General features: G+C 38.3%; 1 protein-coding gene across 3 annotated transcripts in view; it reads right to left on the bottom strand.

The window, feature by feature from the left end:
* LOC126481284 (DNA mismatch repair protein Mlh3-like) overlaps window positions 1–27,203 on the bottom strand; it is a 175,208-nt gene that overhangs the window by 18,247 nt on the left and 129,758 nt on the right. For all 3 annotated transcript variants that reach the window (XM_050104922.1, XM_050104921.1, XM_050104923.1), the window contains 2 exons: window positions 7,475–7,607; window positions 7,185–7,393 (listed from right to left, as the gene is read on the bottom strand). In XM_050104922.1, coding sequence (XP_049960879.1) covers window positions 7,185–7,393; window positions 7,475–7,607 — 342 coding nt within the window. The remainder of the gene's footprint in view (window positions 1–7,184; window positions 7,394–7,474; window positions 7,608–27,203) is intronic.

Genomic DNA, 27,203 nt, shown 5'->3' with positions numbered 1-27,203 from the left:
TGACTTTATTTTAAGGAATTGCTTGAAACTGTCTGACCTATTGAAAACTGTGCGCCCATTGTTTTTATATGTTAGTGACTATGGCAGATAGGACATCGTGTCATGTGTGCAACAATCAGTTTTCTGAAGCTTAGACTGTTTTTCCCAAGCTAGAAAGACAAATAAATGAACTCTCACAAAATAAATAAAAGATAATGGGAAACTGAATATTCTAAATGACCCGTGCACATCCTCAGATGGCTCCATCACAAAAATACCATAAAAAATGGGAAGAGGGGGAGGGCTGTAGAGAACGAGAGAGAGAGAGAGAGAGAGAGAGAGAGAGAGAGAGAGAGAGAGAGAGAGAGAGATCACTCTGGAACAATTTTTTCATTTATCAAAAGCATACATTTGCTGCCTTTAATACAGTAAAGATCACACCTCTCAAAATGGTCATAACTGTAATTTATGTCTTAGTAATTTATTACCTAACCTGAAGAAGGGAGAAAGCACCTGTAGCCTATGAATCCATATGCATGTTAGTAGTGTGGATTATCTTTGGCATGTTAATTAGTGGGAAAAATTCAGTGGTAGAACCAGTGACACAGCTAAAATTTGTTTGGGTGCTGCCCCAGAAAAATTTTGGCCTTTGTTTTAAAACATGTATAAAAAGAAAATTTATTCTTGTTTCAGTTTGTACGAAAAGATCAATAATTTGCACCTTGATCTCTGGATGACAAATGAGGAAATTTTTCTTCATTGAAAGCACTGCAAGGACAATTAGTCTTTCAAATTCATAGCGATTCTTAGAAAAGTTTTTATTCCATTCAATGCTGAAAATCAGCACTCTGTCTTTGACATAGTCATGTGAACTATCAAGAGGATTTTTATCAGTTTTATAATTTCATGAAAAGTATCATCTAGGTCATTTTTCAAGATAAATTTCAGCAGTTCAGTTGATCTGCAATATTCACGGATGTCAGACCTACAATAGGATACTCTTAGTTCAGTTCCAAGCTTTTCTTTGTCAGTCATGGGATATGCTTCAATGGGCAGTACTCTCTCTCTTGTTGGATGTTAATACTTACAACTAGTGAAGCACTTCTTGTTGAACAATTTAGCAGCTACTAAGTGTTCAGTGGAAGAATATCTGTGCTTTATATCACCACATAAAACCAGTCACAACCTTTCTCAGCTTCAGTCATAAGTGTCTTTGAAGAATTTTCACATTGGTTTGAGATTCTTAGTTCCAAAATAGCAATTCTGAAATCTATTATTTATTCATTAACTTTCAACATGCTAATTTCCTGAGATTGTATTTGGTTGTAAATCATTTCAACATGAAGCATAATCTGATGAAAAAGCTCTAACCAAAACTTAAAATTATCGTAATTCAGGCATAATATGATCCCTGTTGCTTTCTGAAACCTTGATGTCAACTGAATTTCAATAAGGCACCTCTTTAAATGTCGTAAATTTTCAGAAGTCTGTTTATGGTATGTATGCTGAAGTTGCACCTTGTAGAGTTTGGATGTGGAATGCTGACATCCATATGCTTCTTGAGGGTGGATGCACATTGAGGCGATCTTGACAAGAATGGAGGAATAGCCAGAATGTTAGAGAAAAATATTCTTGTTTTTCAAGCTGTATTTCTCATTAGTTGATGTGCATAACAATGAATGAAATGTACGTTAATATGAACTCCTTTTATTTTTCTTAAACTCCAGCTGTTATGCCTTTCATGACATTTGGACAATCAGTTTTGTTCTTTTCCTTGAAGGATTATGTGCAGTTGTTCTAAAATAAATTTTGATATTGCAACTGCCATTCCATTTTCTGAAATGATCTCCAAAATGCTCAAATATTTCTCAACTCATCTGTACTGTAGAACAAGGACCATTTGAATGTGTTTTGGAACATCTGTCATGTCATCAGCCATGGCAGCTACAAAGGAAGCTTTTCTAATTACTGTCCTTATCTCCTCATGGTATATTTATAGCAGGCAATCAAGTATCTCATTCTGAAAGGTCTTATTAGCAACACCTTTGAAGACTGCATTGTTTCCCAAGTGATTCTTCAAATCCGACAAGCCTGAATCTAATTTAGATGCAAAATTTATTAATCCTCTAAATACCCCTGAATTTACTGAATCATATTTTTCATTGTGTTCATGAAAGATAGTTTCAAAGTTTTACAAAAGAAAATGCAATCTATTGTTTTGGACAAAATTTCAAGGCTCTTTTTATCCTTTATATTATGCTCATTAACTGAAAGTCTGCATGCCTGACTAAGTTTCTCCTTAATACTTATGGTTCCTAAAAGTGAGAGTCAAACTACATTATCAATGGGCTCCTTTGATGTTTCATGCATTTAATTTTTTTCTCCACTGTGTTTATATTTCTAAAATCATCTTTCGTCCACATTACATCCTGCTAAACAGCGAATGCAGGAAGCAGAACAGTGCATTTTTTTACTTCACAGTCGCAGCTTCTCCATTGGTACCATTCAGAATTAAAGCTATGAATATGTTTCTTCTTGTTGCTTTTGCCTGGCTGAGAATATTGGGTGTTGAATTACCTTGTCTCTTAACTGTAACTTTCTCATGCAGAGACAGCTATGAAAACACAAGCTGTTGACATTCACTTACAGCTTATTTTTTGGGGGGATGCAAATTCTGGTTAAAATTTCCTGTGAAATAAAAGAACTACAAAAATGAATGAAATATAACATTTGGAAGAAGGATAATAATCTAATTCTACACCATCACATTCAAGAATGTGGTACATGGTTTATATGCGCTGCAGTCAAACACCACACTGCTGGAACTGTGAAGCGCACTGTTCCACACAAAGACTAGTAAATATTTTTCATAATCTAGTGGATGGCCACTGATATTAAGCTTAAGAATTATGTATTATACTTGTAAAAAGAAAAAAATTAAAGAAAATGGGATTCATTATATTAAACACTAGTCCTTTTATTTTCATTTGTTTTCCAAGGAAATTCCAGATCATTCAAGAACATTTCAGAAAATAGTAGAAATAAACATTCAAAACCCTTAGAAATGATAGTATGCCACACTTAAGAGTACCCCCGAATGCTCAAAAATACTCTCCAGTACTCTTAAATCCACTGATGTATTCAGTAATACCCAATCTGAAATAAAATACTATGCCAATCACTTCTTTATAGAACACCAAGAATATTCCAAAACATTTGAGAATGCTAAAAAGCAGTCAGGAACTTTCTAGAACATTTTAAAATATAGAGCATTTGAGAATATGTTAAAACATTCCAAAACATTCATTAACATCAAAAAATATTCATAATACCTTGACAACATAAAAATACCGAACTTTTTCCCTTAAAATATACGTTGATGAGAAACTACATCACTACAATCAACATTTAAAAACCACAAATTATAAAGCTATACTAAACCAGCATATTCTCAATACAGCTGAATTTAAACAAGTGAAAAAATTTTTGCTTTGTTTTCATTATATTTCATACTTAACTAACTTATTCTGTCATAACTCTTGCTAATGAACTACATTTGTTCATCTTGTTATTTGGTAGGTAGGTAAATAAATTCTTTGGGTTCCTCATACCTAGGGCAAACTGCATGTAACTACTGACTATGAGAAAAACATGATTTTTTTCAAATTACAAGGTGTACAACTTCGTTTCCGCCATTTGCTGATAGGTGGTGATAACGGAAAGTAGCGGTCGAGAGAGAGAGATCACAGACATCAGGCAGCTAGTTTGGACCTTGGTCAATATAACCTCATTCAAACATTAGTCGATTTGTGCCTGCATCATAAAGTTGTTCTTGATTGAAAATGTCAGTTTACGAGCCTAATTCTAGTCATTTTCAGGAGGTGTTACTGTTTTGTTTCAGTACGAAGTAAACAGCAGCTGAGTCTCATCGAATGCTCTCAAGTATGTATGGTAAGGATGCTGTTAGTGAAATAACGTTTCGTGAGTGGTTTCAATGGTTCAAGAACGGTGATTTTAACATCGTAGACCGACATAGTGGTGGAAGAGAGAATGTTTTCAAAGATACAGAATTGGAGACATTGCTGAGTGAAGACTAATGTCAAATTCAAGAAGAATTGGCACGATTAGTGAGAGTGACACAGCAAGCCATTTCAAAATGTCTCAAGACTATGGGCATGATTCAGAAAGAAGGAAATTGGGTCCTGTGTGAGCTGAAACCAAGAGACATTGAACGGCATTTGTGTGTTTGTGAACAGTTGCTTCAGATCCAAAAACGGAAAGGATTTCTGCATCGCATGGTGACCAGGGATGAAAAATGGGTTCATTACGATAACCCTAAATGCAAAAAATCATGGGGATATCCCGGCCATGCTTCCACGTCAATGGCCAAGATCATGCTCTGCATTTGGTGGGACCAGCTCGGCATCGTGTACTATGAGGTGTTAAAACCAAGTGAAACAATCGCAGGTGCTCATTATTGAACACAATTAATGTGTTTGGGCTGAGCATTAAAAGACAAATGGCCCCAATACAGTAAGATGCATGATAAAGTGATTTTGCAGCATGACAATGCTCGACCCCACGTTGCAAAAGAGGTCAAAACGTACTTGGAAACATTAAAATGGGAAGACCTACCCCACCCACCATATTCTCCAGACATTGCTCCCTCTGACTATCACCTGTTTAGATCAATGGCGCATGGCCTGGCTTACCAACACTTGCGATCTCATGCAGAAGTCACAGATTGGATCGATTCATGGATCACTTCAAAAGATGAATGATTTCTTCGACGTGGGATTCTTACACTGCCGGAAGATGGGAGAAAGTAGTGGCCAGCGATGAAAGAACTTTGAATGATACATGTGTACCCAATTTGTTTCATTAAAGCCTCAAATGTAGGGGAGAAAATGGCAGAAGCAAAGTTATACACCTTGTAATATAAAATCTTAATGTTTGTCCTTGTGCCTTATTTATAGTGATACTAAATGCTGCTGGAAATCAGTCTTCTGAACTGAAATGACGGCACAGTGGATATAAGCGGAATAATTGGACAAAATGCTGTTTTTCCTTTATATGTTCCTGATATTATTTTTGCTTCAGTTATATTGTTTGTTAACTGCTCACAGCCATTTCTTATTTTGAATTTTTTAATTGATATCATCAACTACTTCATTTCTTACCACTAAAATGACTCTCATGAATAACCATCTTTTGTAATTTAGAACAATGTTAAGAAAAACCTTTATCTATTAATTCATTGGGGCTGCTGACAATGTTACATAAATCATTTGTAAGTTCAATTTGGCTAGTTAAACAATCAACTGTGTGAGTGTCCTCACCAAATTGTAGGCGTCTTCCGAAAAAATGCTCTGCTTCTCCATAACTGTAAAGGTGAACTCTTTATTTGTACTTAATTGTATATTCCTCAAACAATGCAAAAAAAATTCTTCAAACATGTGTTGCTTTCATCTGCTGGATCTGATTTTGAAACAGCTGGAAGCATTTGCCAAAAATGCCCAGAATGTGTTAGTAGTGCACCTCCCATTAATTGCAGATCACCTTGAAGATCTGGAATATTCTCAAATCTTCTGGAAGATCCTATAACATTTTGGAACATTCTGCAACATTCCCCAACATTCTATAAGTAACATTCTGGCCAGTCCCGACCACCTTGAGACTCAATTCCAAGCTGCTTCCCCTCTTTTGACACCCATATCTTTGAATCCAACCCCTGCACTTCCAAACCAAACCTGCTTCAAGGATGGAGTAATGCCATGCCATATAATCCCCATGGAGCTGCAGGAAAGTGTGATGAAGTTATAACAGTATGCACAGACAAACCACACTTACATTTTTTTTTATGTTGTCATGAATAAATGCCCCTTTAGACACCCATACCTCCATAACTAACCCATGCAGTTCCAGACAAAACCTTCTTCGTGTATGGGGGATGGGGGGTTACTACACAATATAAACCCCCTGGGGCAGTGAATTCCCTCTCCTTCTCTGTTGATGAAGATTATGATTTATGGTCTCTTTGTCAGCAAGATCATTTGAGATGGAGGACAAGGTTGGATTGGAGAAGGATGGGGAAGCAACTATGTGGTGTCCTTTCCAAAGGAACCATCCTGACATTTTATCGAAATCAGTTAAGGAAATGATGAAAAACCATCATCTGGATGTCCTGATGGGGGAATGAACTACTGCTGAATGTGAATCTAGAGTCTTAATTCTCTATTCAATCAAATCTTTCTGACAAATCAAAACTGTGTCCAGTAGCTCTCTCCTATCTTCTAAATTTCACACAAACTCTCCTCCATGCCTTGCTGGAATAGCAACCCTGAAATAAAGTATGATGCAGAGAAACAGCTTAGCCACGGCTTGGGAAATCATTTACAGAATGAAATGTACACTCTGCAGCAGAGTGCAAACTGTTTTGAAACTTCCTTGTAGATTAAACCTGAGATACTGGTGGAAGTAAAGTTGTAAGGGCAGGTCATCAGTTGTACCTGGACAGCCCAGTCCGTAAGTGCCTTTCCGATAAAAGGCATGGTTCTCAGTTCAAGTTTTAATCTGCCAGGAAGTTTCAAAACAGCACAATATTTGCAGCAGAGTGAAAATTTTATTCTGGAAACAATATCCACTATATCCTTTCTTCCAGGTCTACTATTTTATGGCACAGAGGTGAGCTTCTGTAAAGTCTGGAAGGTGGGAGACAGGTAATGATGGAAGGTAAAACTATGGAACAACGTCATGAGTCATTCCTGAATAGTTCAGTTGGCAAGACCATTGACCATGAAGTCTCAGCCTGGCACACAGTTTTAATCTGCTAAACATTTCAAAACAGTGCACATTCACAACAATCAATCTTCAATCTTTCCTACACCTTTTGCTGCCCACTCTCTTTTACAACCCCCCCCCCCCTCCCCCCCCCCCTCTGCTCTCTCTCTCTCTCTCTCTCTCTCTCTCTCTCTCTCACACACACACACACACACACACACACACACACACACACACACACACACACCATACACACACACACACACACACACGCAATGGGAGGGGGGAGAGGGAGGGGAGAGAGAGAGAGAGAGAGAGAGAGAGAGAGAGAGAGAGAGAGAGAGAGAGAGAGAGTGCACACGCACTTGTGTCTTTTTCTCTCTATCATTTCATCTTGTTCAGAATGAATACTGATTAAAACTTACCTCTCTTATTTCTCTGTTATACAGACAAGTGGGCACCTTCTTCACACTGACACAGTTATCTTTAAGTACCTCATAAGATATGCCAAGTCGCCTAAACTCTTCTTCAAAGTTTTTCATAATTCGACAGTCCTTGCTGTTTAAAGGAAGCACAATTTCAGATTTCAATTCTGTTGCTTTAAATGTATGCTTTCTATCTTCTTCCATGTATTCTGTGACAACATAAACACAAATTCAGAGGCTAGAATGAAAACAAGAAAGTCTAGTATTCTTTTATATTATAATCATTTTACCTTTCATTAATGTTTCCAGTCTTATCCTCTCATGTACTGCATGCTGATCAAAAGCTCCTATTACATGAGGTACTTTGTCTTCCACAAAACTACAATATACGATAATAAATTTTTTGTCACATTGTCCTACAACCTAAAAAAAAAAGGAAGATCTAAGATACATTGCTGATGAAAGATTATGAAGTAACAAAAATGGTATCAAAACAGTACACTTATTTGGAACTTACATTCAACCGAACATTTAAAAAGGACAAGAAGTAGCACTGTATCTGTGACAATTTTTGGTGTAAATTAATTCTTTTGCAGAGAGAACAGGGAAGGGTGGGTGAGACTCACAAGGGGATGATAATCATCATTTACTAATAAGTCTTGAAGCTTCAGAAGAAAGTAACAGTGGCTATACTGGCTCCAAAATACTGAAACTGCTGTAGTGCTCCTTCTAAAACATAAAATTCAACCATCTGACAAAAAGTGGACTAAAAACTCAGTGGTACAAAATACACTGACAGAAATGGAAGCGGCTACACCATGATGCACCAGTTAAATATTTAACAAACTTTGTGGAGGTGTTCATCACTGGGGCATTAAATGATTAAACTTTTCTCCCATTCAGAACTGATGTTCATCATGAACATTGCTGGTTGGAGGGTGGTATAAAGTACATGTCTTCCCACCACATCCCAAGCATGATCTGTGGAAGACAAATCCAGGACCAGCCAGACCAGTCACACATCCGTAATTTGTCATTTAGTACCTGAGTCATGAAGGCTATGAAACAGGCTTAACCAGTTTTGACACATACTAGTAAGCATTCATCCTCCCTTCAACTAGTAATAAATCAGTCCTGTCATCATATCAAATGGCTTTCCATATCACAATTCCAGAAGCTGGAAAGGTTTGGGTCTCAAGAATCACTGCTTCCTGTAACCTTTTACTGTAACATTTATGGCGTCAATCCAACTGCCACAAACAAGAACAAGATTCACTGTTTAGTACCATAGTTGGCTGTGGCTCTGCAACATGCAAGTTTCTGTTGTCTCTGGTGAGATGTCAGCAATGAACAATGCATGGCAACTCTATGTCTCAACTGGGGTGTAACATATCATCTTAGAGAAAATGACCATCGTATTTCATAATTCTTTTTTTTTTTAATAGTAAAGTTTCAGACAGTATATTGTGAAGGAAATGTTCTATTATCATGTGCAGGTAATGTGGGGTTCATGGGTGCAGCATAACTGCAAGACAGGATGACAAGTTTAGCGTCTCCACCTGCTAAGGACCACTTATTCTTAAACATTGTGGCTTAGAGGTGTTTTGCGCCCATGGAAGAATGGCACTTACAATAAAAATAGTGATGGAAAGAAAGCCAATGTGCACTCGGTATGTCTGCTGGGGGACCTCGTCCGAGATGTGGAGGCAGCCTTACCTGTGGCTATCGAGCATGCAGGGTGCAGCTATCTGCATGTTGTCACTCACGTCGGCACCAACAACGGCTGTTGCATGGTTTCTGAGGCGATCCTCAGTTTGTACATGCTGCTGGTGGAGGTGGTGAAGACTGCTCGTCTTGTGCATGGGTACAAGCAGAGCTCACATTTTGCAGCATCGTTCCCAGAGTTGATCAGGGTCCTTTGATTTGGAGCCAAGTGGAAGGTCTCAACCAAAGGCTTCCTAAACTCTGTGACAGTCTTGGCTGCAGTTTATAGACTTGTGTTATCATTTGGGGATTTGTATGACTACCCTTGATAGGTCAGGGGTGCACTACACAAAGGTAGCAGCTACTCGGGTAGCAGAGTACTTGTGGAATGCCCATGAGGGTTTTTTAGGCTAGGCAGTAGTTTGAGGAACTCTGATGAACACTTGCCAGTCAGTATGGAGCAAGGAAAGTCAAACAGCATTCAAAATGAAGACAATTTGTCTGTCACAATTTTATCAGTAAACTGTTGAAGTATTTTTAATAAAGTTCCCGAATTTACTGCCTTCCACAAAAGTTCCTGCACTCAAATTATTCTTAGGACTGAGAGCTGGTTGAAACCCAAACTGGAAAGCTCCAAGTTATTTGGCGAGTCATGTAACATATATCGGAAAGACAGATTAGAGGCCATAGGAAGGGGCGTGTTCATTGCAATTGACAAAAAGATTGTCTTTAGTGAGGCCGAAGTTGAGTGTGACAGTGAAGTCATCTGGTCACGGATAACAGGTGTAGGTAAAACCAAGTTAATTGTTGGGTGTTTCTACCAGTCAACCAATTGTACTGTAACAGTTGTAGAGTCATTCAAAGAAAGTCTATGGTCAATTGCGCATAAATATCCATAGCATGCAGTACTGATTGGAGATGACTTTAAGCTGCCGAGTATAGACTGGGATGTCTATGGATTCACTGTGGGGCATACAGACAGCCAGTCATGCGAAATACTTTTTAACACATTTTCTAAAAATTGTCTTGAGCAGCCAGCTCAACAGCTCACATGTAATGGAAATATCTTAGACCTTGTAGCTACAAATATGCCAGACCTTACTGACAAAGTAAATATAGAAATGGAGATTAGCGACCATGATGTCATTATAGTAACTATGATTATGGAAGTTAATAAATCAGTCAAGAAGACTAAGAGAGTGTTCCTGCTAGGCAGAGCAGATAAGTAGTTATTAACATCTCACTTAGACGGTGAACTGGCATCACTTAGTTCCAGTAAGGTGGATGTAGAGGAATTATGGGCAAAGTTTAAGCAGATTGTAAATTGTGGTCTGGAGAGTTGTGTGACTAGGAAGTGTATAAAAGATGGAAAAGACTCACCATGGTTTAATAACAAAATTTGGTGGATGCTGAGGACGTAGAGAGGCTGTTGCACTCTTGGTTCAAAAGGGAACACAAAAATGACAACAAGCGGAAGTTAGAAGAGATTCTTGGGTCTGTGAAAAGATCTATGCACGAAGTATACAACAACTACCACTGTCACACATTAGCAAAAGATCTGGCAGAGATCCTGAGAAAATTCTGGTGATGTGCAAAATCACTAAGTGGGTCTAAGGCTTCCATTCAGTCTCTTGTTGACCAGTCTGGTATAGCAGTTGAAGACAGCAAAACGAAAGCTAAAGTTTTATGTTTCGTGTTCAACAAATCATTCACACAGGAAAATTGTACAAACATACTGTCATTTGACCATGAGACAGACTCCTGTATGTACAACATAGCAATAAGCATACCTGGTGTACAGAAACAACTGGAAGATTTTAAAGCAAATAAATTACCAGGTCTGGATGGAATCCCAGTTTGATTTTACAAAGAATACTCTATGGCTTTGGTCCCATACCTAGCTTACATTTATCACGAATCTCTCACCCAGCACAAAGTTCCAAGTGACTAGAAAAAAGCACAGGTGACTCCAATTTGTAAGAAAGATAAAAGAACGGACCAGCAAAATTACAGACCTATATCCCTAACTTTTGTTTACTGCAAAATCCTTGACCATATTCTCAGTTTGAACATAGAAAACTTTCTTGAAACTGAGAACCTTATTTGCACAAATCAGCATTGTTGTAGAAAGCAATGCTTGTGCGAAACTCAGCTTGCCCCTTTCTCACATGATGTACTGAGAACTATGGATGAAGGGCAATAGGCAGATTCCATATTTCTAGATTTCTGGAAAGCATTTTGACATGGTGCCCCATTGCAGGCTGTTAACAAAGGTACTAGCACATGGAAAAGTTCACAGATATATGGGTGGCTCAAAGGCTTTTCAAATAATAGAACCCAATACATTGTCCTTGACAGTGAGTGTTCATCAGAGACAAGGGTATTGTCAGCAGTGCTCCAGGGAAGTGTCATAAGACTACTGCTGTTCTCTGTATACATAAATGATTTGGATGTCAGGATGGGCAGCAATCTGTAGCTGTTTGCTGATTATGCTGCAGTGTATGGTAAGGTGTCAGAGTTGAGTGACAGTAGGAAGATGCAAGACAACTTAGACAAAATTTCCAGTTGGTGTGATGAATGAAAAAATGATGGTGAAAAATGTAAGTTACTGCAGATGAGTAGAAATATCAAACCTGTAATGTTCAGATACAGTATTACTAGTGCCATGCTTGACAAAGTCAAGTCATTCAAATCTCTGGGCATAATGTTGCAAAGCAATATGAAGGGGAATGAGCATGTGAAAACTGTGGTAGGTAAGGTGAATGGTTGACTTCAGATTATTGGGAGAATTTTAGGAAAGAGTGGTTCACCTGTAAAGGAGACTGCATACAGGATGTAGGTGTAACCTATTCTTGAGTACTGCTGAGTGTTTGGGACTTGTACCAGGTTGGATTGAAGGAAGACATTCACCCAATTCAGAGGTGGGATGCTAGATTTGTTACCAGTAAGTTCGAACAACACATAAGTGCTACAGAGTTGCTTCAGCAACTCGAATGGGAATTCCTGGAGGAAAGGTGACATTCTTTTTGAGAAACACTATTGAGAAAATTTAGAGAACTGGCATTTGAAGTTGAATGCTGAAAAATTCTACTGGTGCCAATATACATTGCACATAAGGACCACGAAGATAAGACACAAGAAATTAGGGCTCATACGGAGCATACAGTCAGTCATTTTTCCCTCACTCTATTTGTGAGTGGAATAGGAAAGGAAATATGAGGGTAAGTCAATTATTATCCGCAATTTAGTTATATTTTTGTTTGTTTTGGTAGTACTGTCATTTTACATTGATGATGCATGCTTTGTTTATTTGTTGTTATATCACTGCAATTTTCAAGCTGCTAGGTTAGTTTCATTATCGCTGCCGTGCTGTTAATCATGGCTGCTCCACTGTCTATTTGCACCAAAGAAGAGCAACGTTCAGTGATCCATTTTTTATAGTTGGAAGGTATACGTATCAGGGGCCGAATTTCATTGAAGACTTTTGGTACAGTGTAGGAACAGAGTTTTGCCACAACAGAGTGTCTACGAATAGATTGAAAAATTCTGAAATGGTCGCACAAGTGTTACGCACGATGAAGGAGCCGGATGAGCGTTTACTGCCACAAATGAAGAAACCATTAAGCATTCACGTGAAATGATTCTCTTAGACAGATGATTAACTATTGACAAAGTGTCACATTGTCTGCAAATTAGTCCTAGTTCTGCCTAGAGAATCATCCACAACAGACTTGGGTTTCATAAAGTTTGTGCAAGATAGGTCCCAAAACAACTCACACAGTGGCATAAACAAATGCGCTTGGACATTTGCAAAAAATATTTGCATCGTTATGGTAATGAAAGGGACCACTTCTTAGACAGGATCATTACTGATGATGAAACATGGATTCATCATTATGAGCCAGAGAGGAAACAGCAGAGTATGGAATGGAAACATCCAAATTCGCCTAGCAAGAAAAAGTTCAAGACTCATCTGTCCGCAGGAAAGGTGATGCTTACGGATTTTTGGGTCGCACAAGGTCCAGTACTGGAACATTATGGAGAAAGGGGCACAACAATAAACAGTGTACATTACAGTGAGATGCTTACTGCCAGGCTAAAGCCTGCAATTCAAAGCAAATGCCAAGGATTGCTGTCAAAAGGTGTTGTGTTGTTGCATGACAATGCCTGTCTGCATACTGCTGCCCACATTGCTGAAATGCTCCAGAAACTCGAATTTGAAGTACTGGATCATCCTCCATATAGTCCTGATCTTGCCCCTTCTGACTATCACTTGTTTGGTCCACTCGAACAGGCCCTAAGGGGCCGTCAATTTGCCTCGAACGGAACAGTGCAATTCCAGGCTCTCAGCTCAATGGAGAACCTTCTTTTACGAGGGCATCAGCAAGCATGTACAACACTGGACCAAGTGTGTTGATATGCAAGGAGACTATGTTAAAAATGATGTTCTTGTTAAGTTTCCTATTTGATTACAGTAACATTTTATAACTACTCTGCAGATAATAACTGACTTACCCTTGTAATAAGTAGTGGTACAGGTCACCCTCTGCCGTGTGCTGTATAGTGGCTTGCAGAGTATCTTATGTAGATGTAGATGTAGACATCACAGAAGTGAAACAAAATAAGTTTTTAAATTGTCATTCTCACATTCATTTTCTGATGTCTGATTGTCACATTGTACAGTCTAATCAACCAAGAAAAGACACGCTATTGTAATACTAATGTATTATAAGTAACTAATGGGAGATATCTGGTGTTTTATGCTGAAGTTTTAATGTATTGGTATATAAAGAAGAAATTTTCTTGGTCAGAACACAAATTTGATACTGATTACAATTTCTTCCAGCCATTAACACTAAAGACAAAGCACAGGAAAAGAAGTCCACTAAGAGCAACAAAAGCACAGTTATTCAGAACTGATTAGCAGGTCCAAATTGTAATTACTTCTTGATGAAGGCAACCTCAAAAACAATATTATGTACCATTTATTGATCAACTAAACAGACACAGCACACTCCATTTTAACTCCACAACCCACCTAACAGGAACATTTTAGTGGTAGTTCTGTCCAGATCTCAGCTATTGTCATCAATCTATTTGCTAGAGCCAGTCAAACAATCTTATAATCTTGTCATGGTGTAGTACCCCATGGAAGGATCTGTGCTTATTCTCTTGAGCACACTGTTGTCCTGAGATCTCATTGGTACACATTCTGGAGTCATTTCACTACAGGCAATTGTTTGTGTGATCTTTCAGCATATATTCCTATGCCTCTCAACCTTTCTTAAATTTCAAAAGCTGGCAATAAGCCACATGTGCACATCCTCTGGGTATGCAGTGTTGTGATAGCCAACTTAAAAATTACAATAATAATAGAGACACTGAATATCCACCATGTACTCACAATATTCTTCATCTCTATGAATTACTTTTTTATGTATTGAAACAAGCTCAAATAAGGATAACATTTCAATCAAAATATCCCACAGCCATGGAAATATTGGCTCGGTTTGGTAGAGTTTGGTCAAGCTGTTCCTGGCAAAAGATTCCCATTTCTGTTAAAGTATGAGACAAAATGCAGCCTGACCCAGTTTTCTCATGTAACTGAGTTCAAGAAATGATAAAGTAACACTGCATATATAAAACATTTAGTAAGGCAAGTAACATGTGGACTCTTAATATATTATGAAGCACCTCTTTTAAGATCCTTAATATATTGAGAAAAGCATGAGTGCTTAGACCTTAGAACTGAATAAAAAATGACATATCAATTAATGAAACTTGTGAGTGATGTGGTGTATCATATCAATTGGTAAAGCAAACTGTTTGGAAGTTGTTGGTGTTCGTGCATGAACACTGGTCCAGATGGTCATCATACATCTCAAAGGCAGGATGATAATGGCAGTCTTTGTTATGTGCTGTGGTACTTACTGGTTGGGCAGTCACTCCATGCTATGAAGTCCCAGCTCAGAGAAGTGGGATGTGCCATTGAGAAAATGGATGTGCCATGACAATGGTGCTTTGTAGAGGACTATCATTAGTAATGTCAGATTGAACTTATGTACCATCAGATTGAACGTACCAACATTCCTTGTAAATGTGGTTTTCCATTAGATCATATAGTGTAATAGAAGACATAAAAGAACTGTTATCAGAAGAAACACTTCCCATCATTTAGGAAAAAGTTGTGATTTAGTAACTGTTTGCACATTCAAGCACAAGAGCAGCTGCAGATGTAAAGAAGTCATCATCAAGTAATAACTAGACCATTTGTCTAAACAGCCATTCAGAGTTTAAGAGTAACAGCACTCATAGTCTGAAAATACACACTATTTAAGACATAGAGAACACTTCACTGATGACACTGAGCACACTGAAACTGTCAAGCCCTTTCTCAAGGATAAACTGCAAATACAAAATCATGAGGTGACTAGAGAATTAGTGAACAGAAAACAAATAACCAGATTGAGATAAGTCACAGTTAGTACATTACTCTGACAGCAATATAAGGAAACTGAAGTAACTTCACTACATTAAATTAATTTTTCCCCACAAGCACATCAAATGTGGCTAAAAATTAGTAAAGTTACTAACTTAGTAAAAAATATGAAAAATTCTGAGTGGAATACAAGAGATGAAATGAGTAAATATAACACCTCTCCTTGTATTTAAGGAGATGAGTGATCAACAGTCACAAAAACAAGAATATTCTTTTTCAGACTACACAGACACACACTGTTACATTGTCCCCGTGTTGCAGAGAGACAGCTGTGAAGTCTTCTAGTGAGTGGAGTTGAGCAGATGAGACGAAAAAGGATTGAAGGTAGATTTAACATCCCACTGATGATGAGGGCATTGGAGACAGCACACGCTCAGACAGGGTAAACATGAGGAAGAAATTGGTCAGGTCCATTTCAAAGGAATCATTCTCGCATTCACCTTAACCGATTTAGAGAAGCCATAGAAAACCCGAATCAGGATGACCATACTTGGATCTGGACCCAACTCCTCCCGAATACATAAACACTGTGAAAACCACTGCACCACATAGCTTGGTTAGACAAACAAGATATTGGTGAGGGGAAAATTGGGATGAGTGGAGAAGGGGTGGACAGTATATGATACCACTTTGTTCTCCTGATTTCAGAGAGTGTTTCTCTTTCCACACATTTCCACCATGCGGAATGCTGAGCTGCTACATAAAAGGATACATTTATCCTTAACTGCAGTTGTGATTATTATGTTGCATGTATTGTACACTGCCTGAATGAGGCATGATGAGAACAGAGCTATCTACCAGAGATACCCAGACCACAGAAGCTCCCAGTCATCTACACATAAATTCAAGGATATCCAGGCACTAGGAGTGAAGGTCTTATTATTATAATGATTGTAATGAATTAAAAGGCATTCCTTTGTTCACAGTAAAAGTAGTCTATATAAATTTTATTGAGAGTTGGAAGTAAAGGCCAGGCACTGGAATTTGGTGACCTCTCTTTTTTCTTTTCCTCAGTCATCAGTGCTCTGACTGGTTTGAGGTGGACCACCACGAATTCCTCTCCTGTGCCAACCATTTCACCACAGAGTAGCACTTGCAACATTCATCTTCGATTATTTGCTGGATGTATCCCACTCTCTGTCTTTCTCTGCAGTTTTTATCCTTTACTGCTCCCTCTCGGACCTTGGAATTTATTCCTTGATGTCTTAACAGATGTCCTGTCATCCAGTCCGTTCTTCTTGCCAGTGTTTTCTATATATTCCTTTCCTTGCAGATTTTGTGGAGAACCTCTTCATTCCATACCTTATCAGTCTACCTAACTTTCAACTTCTTCTGTAGAAATTCATCTCAAATTCTTCGATTCTCTTCTGTTCCTGTTTTACCACAGTCCACGTCTCACTGCCACACAATGCTATGCTCCAAACATACATTCTCAGAAATTTCTTCCTCAAATCAAGACCTATGTTTGACACTAATAGACTTCTCTTGGCAAGGAATACCCTTTTTGGCTAGAGCTAGTCTGCTTTTTACGTTGTCCCCCTTCCATCATGGGTTATTTTTATTTTGCTGCCTAAGTACCAGAATTCCTTCGCTTCATCTACTTCTTTACCATCAATCATGATGTTAATTTTCTCACTGTTCTCATTTCTGCAACTTCTCATTACCTTTGTCTTCCTTCGATTTACTCTCAGTCTATATTCTACACTCATTAGCCTGTTCATTACATTCAAGAGATCCTGTAACTTTCTTCACTTTCACTGAGGATAGAAATGTCATCAGTGAATATTAACATTAATAGCCTTACACCTTGAATTGTAATCCCACTCTTTAACCTTTCTTTTATTTCTGTCATTGCTTTTTCGATGTATGGACTGAACAGTAGGGGTGAAGGACTACATCCATGTCTTACACTCTTTTTAATCTGTGCACTTCAATCTTCATCTTCCAGTCATATTGTTCCCTCTTGGTTCTTGTACATAATGTACAAGGGTTGACTGAAAAGTAATGCCTCCACCTTCATTACTATTCAACAGTTGGCAGTATTGGTATGCAGCAGGCATTACATCAAAACTCTGTGAACTCTGAAACAATGGCTAACAAGAGTCCAAAAGGAAAAGGGAAATGTTTTCCTACAGCACGACAATGCCAAACCACACACTTCACATGCCACCACAGCAGAACTTCAGAGACTGAATCTCACCACCACACGGCATCCTCCATACAGTCCAGATTTAGCACCATCTGACTTCCATCTGTTGCCGATAATGAAAGATGATCTATGGGGACATCATTATGCTTCTGCTGAAAATGTTGAGAGGACTGTGAGACTGTGGTTGCGGAAAAAGAGTGTCAACTTCTTCCGTGACAGCTTCAGAAAACTTGTTCATCATTGACAGAAATGTATCCAATGGGCTAGTGATTATATGGAAACATGAATACCGGTAATTGAAGATCACATTATAAGGATTATTTCTGCATCTGATTTATTAAAATATTCCCATCCAAACCCAATTAGCGAAGGTGGAGGCATTACTTTTCATTCAACTCTCATTATGTTACCTGCCTTTCCCTATAGCTTAACCATATTTTTCTTGGAATTTCAAACATCTTGTACCATTTTCATAGAGAAATGTTTTTTCTAGGTCAATAAATCCTATGAGCGTGTCTCAATTTTTCCTTCAGTCTTGCTTCCACTATCATCGCAATGCCAGAACTGCTTCTCTGGTGCCTTTATCTTTCCTAAAGCCAAACTTATCATTACCTAACAGACCCTCAATTTTCTTTTCCGTTCTTCTTTATCAGCAACATTCTTGCATTTATCAGCTCTTACAAACTTGGGAATTGTGTGGATGATATTTCTCCAAAATTCTGCTGCAATGTTGCCACTTCTCCCAGTGATTTTAGAAATTCAGATTGGGTGTTATCTATCCCTTATGCAGTATCTGATTTGATGTCTTCCAAAGCTCTTCTAAATTCCAATTCTAATATACGATCCCTTATCTCTTCCCTGTAAACTTCTGTTTCTTCTTCTATCACTTGATCAGGTAAATCCTCCCCCTCAAAGAGGCATTCAAGGTACTCTTTCCACCTATCCAATCAGTCCTCTGGATTTAACAGAGGAATTCCCATTGCACTCTTAATGTTACTTCCCTTGTTTTTAATTTCACCATGGCTGTTTTGACTTTTCTATATGCTGAGTCAGTCTTTCTGACAACCATTTCCTTTTCAATTTTTTCACATTTTTCATACAGTGACTTCACCTTAGCTTCCCTGCACTTCCCATTTATTTCACTGCTAAATAACTGGTATTCCTGTATTCCTCAGTTTCTCTGTTTCTCAGTTTCTCATTTTTGCACTTCCTTCTCTCACCGATCAACTGCGGTATTTCTTGTTACCCACGGTTTCTTTGCAGTTACCTTTCTTGTACCTATGTTTTTCTCTCCAACTTTTATGATTTCCTTTTTTAGTCCATTCCTCTTCATCTGAACTGCCTACTGAGTTATTCATTATTATAGTATGTACGGCCTTGGAGAACTTCACGTGTCTCTCTTCCCTCCTTAGTACTTCTATATCCCACTGCTTTGTCCTTTTTGATTCTTCCTGAATAGTCTCTTACACTTCAGCCTACTCTTTGTCATTACCATATTGTGATCTGAGTCTATATCTGCCCTCGTGTATGCCCTGCAATCCATTATCTGATTTCAGAATCTCTGCCTGACCATGATGTAATCTCAGAAATCTTCCCGTATGTCCCGGCCTTTTCCACATATACCTCCTTCTCTTAACTCTTGAACAGAATATTTGCTATTACCATCTGAAATTTATTGGAGAACTCAATCAGTCTTTCTCCTTTCTCATTCCTACTACGAAGCCCATATTGTCCTGTAGAAGAAACACCTTACCCTACAACTGCATTCCAATCCCCCTTGAAAATCTATCTTCCTTTACATACTGAATTACCCATTCAATGTAAGAGTTGGTGGCCTATAACACTGTATACATTTATATTAAAACATAGGAGGATAGCATGTTTTAATTCTCAAGCTCGACATTGTGTTTGAGGAGGATTGGTACAAAATTGTGTAGGTTCATATTGTAGGATTTTTTATGATATAAAGATGGCAACACCTATAGAGGAAAAGTCTATTTTTGTTGGTAGGTTGGAAAGTGGCAGTGTCAATTAGGGCTAGCCCTGATTTTTGTTTAATTTTTTTGGGATGAGTAAGCTTAGTTTTGAGAGAGGGATAGTTAGATGCTTATTTTGACTCAGCACTACGCCATTCAGTTTACTAATATAATAGAGGGAAACATTCCACGTGGGAAAAATTATATATAAAAACAAAGATGAGGTGACTTACCGAACGAAAGCGCTGGCAGGTTGATAGACACACAAACAAACACAAACATACACACAAAATTCAAGCTTTCGCAACAAACTGTTGCCTCATCAGGAAAGAGGGAAGGAGAGGGGAAGACGAAAGGAAGTGGGTTTTAAGGGAGAGGGTAAGGAGTCATTCCAATCCCGGGAGCGGAAAGACTTACCTTAGGGGGAAAAAAGGACAGGTATACACTCGCACTCACGCACATATCCATCCACACATACAGACACAGACAGACATATTTCATTCCAGATCTCCAGTTACTTTCTGGTTCACCTTTATCTCTCCCCATATATTTTTATTTTCATTTTCATTTCACCTCATGTTACACTTTCCACCTTCTGATACCATGTCACCCTCACAACACCCCCACAACGACCCCTTTAAGTTTTATTTACATTCCCTCCGCAAAAATATGTCTGCTTGTGTCTGTATGTGTGGATGGATATGTGCGTGAGTGCGAGTGTATACCTGTCCTTTTTTCCCCCTAAGGTAAGTCTTTCCGCTCTCGGGATTGGAATGACTCCTTACCCTCTCCCTTAAAACCCACTTCCTTTCGTCTTCCCCTCTCCTTCCCCCTTTCCTGATGAGGCAACAGTTTGTTGCGAAAGCTTGAATTTTGTGTGTATGTTTGTGTGTCTATCGACCTGCCAGCGCTTTTGTTCGGTAAGTCACCTCATCTTTGTTTTTATATATAATTCAGTTTACTAATTTTGATAAAACAAATGCACTCATTGTCCAAGATACCTTGGCCCTAATTTGTACACAGAATTTGCAACAATTCTTACCAGTATTGAATTTTTAAGTTAATGAAATTAACTGAAGGTGACTATTACTTCTTGTGCCTATCTGCGACTCAGCATCTCCATTATATGGCGAGTAGCAACTTTCCGTTTCATAATATTGTGACTGTTACTTTTTTAGGCTTTTCTTGAGTTAGTCATATTCAACTGGTGACTTTTTCCACAATAAACAATGATCTGTGGTCATATGAGACAATTATTAAAAATAAAAAAATTAAAGATGCTGGAAAAAGGAATGTCAACATGAGTTTGAAAACATAAAACATGGCTATCAGATACCACTATACGTAAGTTGTGCAGGGCCAAAATTTTTAGTAGTCTGTGTGACACATGTATCACTTGTCATCATGCCTATTTTATGTAGTCAGAAATAAAAAAAAGAAAACTATGGTATCTGATATAATTGTCAATGTGACAGCCAGGCTTGTTAGAAATGATAGCCGATATAATCAGAAATTTTCTGGAAATATCACCTGTGCTTGAACATGACTCAGTTGGCAAGATATTTTGTCATTACTGTGATCTTCGATGCTCTGAAAGTTTGTGCACACAATTTCAACCACTTGGAGAAGAGCATGTAGACATCCCACCATGATAATCGAGCTACTGGAGACTGCTGTAATTCAATGTATGCAGTTTGGTGGTATCATGCCAGATGTCAAAGCTGTTCTACACACATGCTGCAGAGAACAACAGATTAGTCTGTGATAAACAATTTATTTATTTGTGTTCTCAGTAGTATTGAATATTGAGACTTTTTGGAGTGTGGTACTATTTAATATTTTTAGTGGTAATAGTTAAAGAAAATATAAAGAACTAAAGCTGATAGAGGCAGAAATTAAAATTCTGTTGGCTTATTTTGGTGTATAATGGTAGTCAGCATGCAGGGGAATGCACATGAAATGTTTAGATAAATCATGGAGAAGACGACCAAGGTAAAAAATGAATGAAAAAGGGAATTAAGGCAGTCGGAAGAGGACATAAAACAAGAAATAAAACTGGTGTTGGGGGTATTAAAAGGGAAGATACAGAATTTGTGCTTTTGAGTGGTTGTTGAGGAACACACAGAAATTGTAAATCATGAGATATCCAAACCTAAACTTGAATAGAATCAGGGAATTTTTCAGTTGGAAGTGAGACAGGGTAGGTATGGCAAAGGAGTAGCTGAAGTGAAACAGGATGGAGAGCAGAATTCTGCCTGCATTAAATCAATACAAAAAAAAAAACATTAACAAGAAGGAACAACAAGTCAACACATATTATGCAATTCAAGGACAGTGAGGATGCCAAAATTGCCGCGCCTCAGAGTTGGGTCTAAGATAAGTTACAATCATACAACGAAATGCTTGACAGTGTGAGTGTGACTCAAGGAATAAACCCTTGAGCTTGCCAGCATCATGTGGTTCAGTGTTTTTTACTCCTCAGCTTATGAGGAATGTAAAATTTTTAAACATATCTCTCCAGTTGCATGCAGGAACCTGGGAGAACCACTCTCCAATGTTAATTTTCCAGTAGTGAACAGCAATTTAGAGGGAAATGAAGCTTACTTTACATGAGTTTGAATATGAAATAAAGAAGGGAGGTATATACAATTTTCCAATGTTCAAATCAAATGGTGATGTCCATCCCGCTATATTCTAAAGATCTTTTTAGAACGCAATATCAAAACCTTTGGCACATTCAAAAAAGTGTTTGATTTATGGTACCAGTGAGGTACGGTGAACTTAGGGAGTTTTACCTCAATCAAACAGTTTTCACAAAGATTCAGATCAAAGCACTGGTCAAAGAAGCACAAAGAAACTTAGGCTTTGAAGTTTTTAGCCTGATGTCATACAGAGAAAGGATGTGTGGTTATCAACATTTAGGAGAATATTGTCTGAATGAAGTGAAGCATTTAAATGAACTGATTAAGAAGCCCCATTTAAAAGAAATACTCACCAGTCATTTACCTAATAGAGTGTCAGAGGGACTGTGTGAGAAAAGGCAGAGCAGTACACAACAATTATTACAATTTCTAGATAACCTAGATGATTTATTCAATTCTAGAAAAATTATTGACACCAAGAGGACAAATTTTCTGGATGTCAGTAGAGAAGAAAACTATAACCACAACAGAAGACAGAGGTCTGGAAATAAATTTAATGAAAGGAATAACAACTGCTATATGAACAAGCAGAATTATAGTTACCAAAATAATAGAGAGAATTGCACATCAAAAACAGTAGAAATTAAGGAAGAGAAAACAACACAAAATCAGTTGCACTAGCCAAGTACTTCAAAGTCAAACAGTCATTTATAACAGCACTATTAAGATTCCAAAAAAAAAATCAGTTGTTAAAGAATGAGTTGTTGTAACAGCTGGAGAGAGGAATCCTCACAGTACCGGTACATAATTTGTGTGTGACAGGAACACTAATGAAGAAAAGAGTATGTATGGTTGTGGATACTGGGAGTCAAGCTAGCGTAATACCCAACGGAATTTGGGAGGAAGACCACAAAAAATGGAAGTATTCTTCTGTAAAAAATGTTCACCTTACAGGAGTCACACGTTTCAAAAGAAATAAGACTGCAGAGAAAATATTACTTAGCTCTGATTTTGATGGAGTCTACTTCTAACAGTCCATGTTAGTGGTAGCAGATTTGAAGCAAAGAATTGGGGCTTGAATATATGGTACCCAATGGAATAATAATTGACCTTGACAGAAAAGTAATGGCTATTGGTGCTGAGGGTAACGTTAAGATGATTATATTAAATAATGCAAAAAGTAAATACCAGAATACTGAGCCAACTTGTAAAAGTTCACAGGCAGTAACTGATACAGGCAGGGATGAAGACAAGAAGGAAACTAGCTGGCAAACTGATAGTAGTCACAGAAATGAAATCCTTTCCATTGTTGAACAGGCTTTATGCAATATTATTTTTTTTATTTTATTTTGACAATATGTGCTTTCTTTGTAATAGTAAGAATTCCTCATACCAGAGAAGTGCTATTAACCAATCTGAACTTAAGAAGAATGGAAGGCTTGTACAGTATGCAGAATTTGAAGAAATAAATGCATTCAGAGCAGAAAGTATGGATAAGGTATAGAATGTTTCGTAGGTCACTGTATTTGGCTGTTAGATATTTTGAGAAATGAATATTTGTGCCATCAGCTGTACAATTTTATATTTATCCTCTAATGGCCATAAATTCAAATAAATCCCTAGGAATTTCAATTACAAACAACTTAAATTGGAAAGAACGCGTAGAAAATGTTGTGGGGAAGACGAACCAAATACTGTGTTTTATTGGCAGAACACTTAGAAGAGGCAATAGATCTACTAAAGAGACTGCCTACACTACGCTTGTCTATCCTCTTTTTGCTGTGCAGTGTGAGATCCTTACCAGATAGGATTAACAGAGTACACCAAGAAAGTTCAAAGAAAAGCAGCATGTTTTCTGTTATCGAGAAATGGGAAAGAGAGTGTCACCGACGTGATACAGGATTTGGGATGGATACCATTAAAACAGAGATGTTTTTGATTGTGACACAATATTCTCATGAAATTTCAGTCACCAACTTTCTCCTCCCACATAAGGAGAAACAATCATCATAATAAGACAAGGGAAATCAGAACTTGCACAGAAAGATGTAGGTGTTCTTTTCTTCAGCAGGCTGTTACATATTGGAGTATTAGAGAATTATTGTGAAGATAGTTCAGTGAGCCCTTTGCTAGGCACTTATGTGTCATCTGCGGAGTATTTCTGTAGATGTAGGTGCAGATATTGCTTTTGCTTATTACAACTATCTTCAAAGCAGAGAAACAGTGTCCATCAGTGGATCAAAGAGCTGGTGAAAGTGTAAAAGTCCACACCAATGACTGGCTCAGTGATGTACACGACACAGAATGCATTGCAGCCTTGGCAAAAGGAGCACAGTGTAGTCAGTGGTGCCATGTACCGCGATTTCCGAGTTGTTTGCTGAATGGAGGTGTAAGGGTACTGTTGGTTCAAATGTCAGCAAGCTGAGTTATGGCAGGGAGCTGATGTATGATATCACGTCTATCACGAACTACTGATGTTTCACGAGGTCGGGCACAAAGAGGTGCCACTGCATGGGCACCATTGTGGTGATGTGTGCCTGTGCAGTGTGTAAAAGCCAAACGTTACTGGTTTCTTCTACATGGGTTGATGCATCTATATTGGACCACTGACAATGTTTAGGTAATCACAGGGTGTGCAACACTTACAGGCAGTGCTGCCGAAAAGGCTGGGAAATCAGCAAGCCATCAATCAGGGGGCGAGTGGTATCTAGTGTGTTGTTGCCATGTGGCATGGGATGGGTAGAGAAGCTAAGGGGTCCACAATGTCGTTTCTCACATAAGAAACACATCAATGGTTACACAGAGTTTGCACCAAAGCTGAGATGATGTGAACTCCTGATGCTGCTGCTCATACATGACCACCTGAAGTTGCTGTTCTGGAGTGTGTGAAAGTCTCTTTAATACAGTGGCTTTCGTTATGCCATACTTATGCCTTTCTAGCAGGGTCAGGATAATGCCACTGATGAGTTCAGATTGTGCCACCAGATGGCAGAGTAGGTGCACAAATGTGGTGGCATCATCGGAAATTCCAAAAGTCTCAAAAATATGTTCTGCAGTCATGACCCATAATTCTGGCTGTGCAGCATCGAATGGTGGTAGTTTTAAATGTATGCCTGACTGTTGCAATGAGAAAGGTGGGTGAACAGTCACATCGGTTGGCATGTTATGCAACACGCCGGCAGATCTGTGTAAGACACAACTGGTTGCAGTGGAGTGGGCAATAGTTGCTTGAATCAAATACGCAGTGTGGAAGATGCAGAAAATGCCAGCACAGAGTTGTATATAGTTTGCAACTGTTGCTGAAAGGAGACAGTATTGTCCTCAAAGTCTAATATTAGGTTTGGAGCCGGCGGCCACTGTTGAGATGTGACAAGGCCGGTGTTAGCAACAGAAACAGTGCACTGTTGAATGTTGCACTCAGTTTTAAATAAATGATTAGCACATGGACAACACTGCTCCTGCTGCACTGATATCCTTGAGCAGTTGTCCACAGAAACTGGTTTGGTGGACGAGTTGGTAGGATACTGCCAGTAGTACAGAGTAGGTTATGTGGTATAACACTTTACTAGCATGGGCTACCTCTACCTTGTTTGTACAGTCCCACTGTCTACTAAGCACTGCCACTTCACTGTTTGTCACAGACCTTTCTGTCTGCCTTGTCAGAGAGATTCCCTTGGTGGCTGAGGTCAATATGCCCACAAAATTATTCCTTCCATTCAACAGTTTATGCATGGGTATCTCTGAAGCAGAGATGTTGCTGGGGGAGCTAGCTGCATATTAAAAGGTTGTTACTATTCAATGCTAAACAATGTTCTTTTGTTGTTAAAAAGTATCATCTTGTCAGGAACTAAAATAATTTATAATTGGTTTTTGTAAACTGTTTTTAATAAAATCCAGGAACGCATTGCACTAAGTGTATCTCAATAATAAAGATCATACTGAATCCCAAGTTTTAATGAGAACTCAGCATACCTCACATTAAAAATAACAATAATTGTCTGTCTGTGGTTACCATAGTAGCACAGGGTGTATCAGTTACCCATGTGTGAAAGTTATAGTGCCAAAATTATCAACAGGTCATGTTTATCATCACGGCTGTTTTATGTGGTCAGAAATAAGGAAAGAAAACTATGATATCTGATAACAGTAGGAGAAATGAATTGAAATACAACACCAGAGAGATCTCATCCTGGTGTAGGAAGGAGTAGTGGTATACTGCATGTGGTGATAAGGTAGAAAAGATGGACAATGTTAAGGAAACTTAAGAGAACTACACGAGATGAAAAATCCTATGAACCAAATTGTACTTAGGGATTCAAGTGAAATAATGAGCATAAAATACTGATACAGAAAGTGGAAAATGGAAAGTTGTGGGAACAGGGATAGAAATGGTTGTACAGAGATTGAGGCCTGGCTGTTACAGGATCAAAATATATGGGGACAGCTCTCACCTATGCAATTCAGAAAAGCTGCTATGGAGAAAATAAGAAAATGAGATGGGAGGTATAAGTTATGAAGCAGCTATTGAAGCCAAGCATGGAGAATCCATTGCTCTGCCACTAAGAACAATAAAGAAGCTGCTGCACCAGATTTTGGGATATGTCACATCATATATATGTTTTGAATTTTTCTACCCTCCTGACTCCAAATACAGTAAAATATTTGTGGTTTAGTTGTGTGTACTTCATTTGCTGTGTGTGTGTGTGTGTGTGTGTGTGTGTGTGAGAGAGAGAGAGAGAGAAGGAATTCAGTGACACGTTACCTTTACTCCTAAACTAGCTGAGAAATCCAGTGTTGCCCAGATATTTATTTATAGCTGTGCCTGAGACTTCATACGGGTAGAATTTATTTTTGATGTATAAGGCTTCTTTCTATACAACATCTGAAGTAAGGTCCACACCCACAACCACAATCTAATACATACAGTCATGATACCCTCTGGTGCAAAAGATGTTACCATTTGAGAGCTGGAGAGAGAATACCACTCCAAGTGGTCGGAAAGCACACAGTAACATATGCTGTAAGGATAATGTTTGCTTTTAACTATTT

Source organism: Schistocerca serialis, chromosome 5 (genome assembly GCF_023864345.2).
Source record: "Schistocerca serialis cubense isolate TAMUIC-IGC-003099 chromosome 5, iqSchSeri2.2, whole genome shotgun sequence".
NCBI classification, from domain to species: domain Eukaryota; kingdom Metazoa; phylum Arthropoda; class Insecta; order Orthoptera; family Acrididae; genus Schistocerca; species Schistocerca serialis.
The sequence above is the reverse complement of the archived record's forward strand: the minus strand, read 5'-3'. Positions and strand labels throughout refer to the sequence as shown.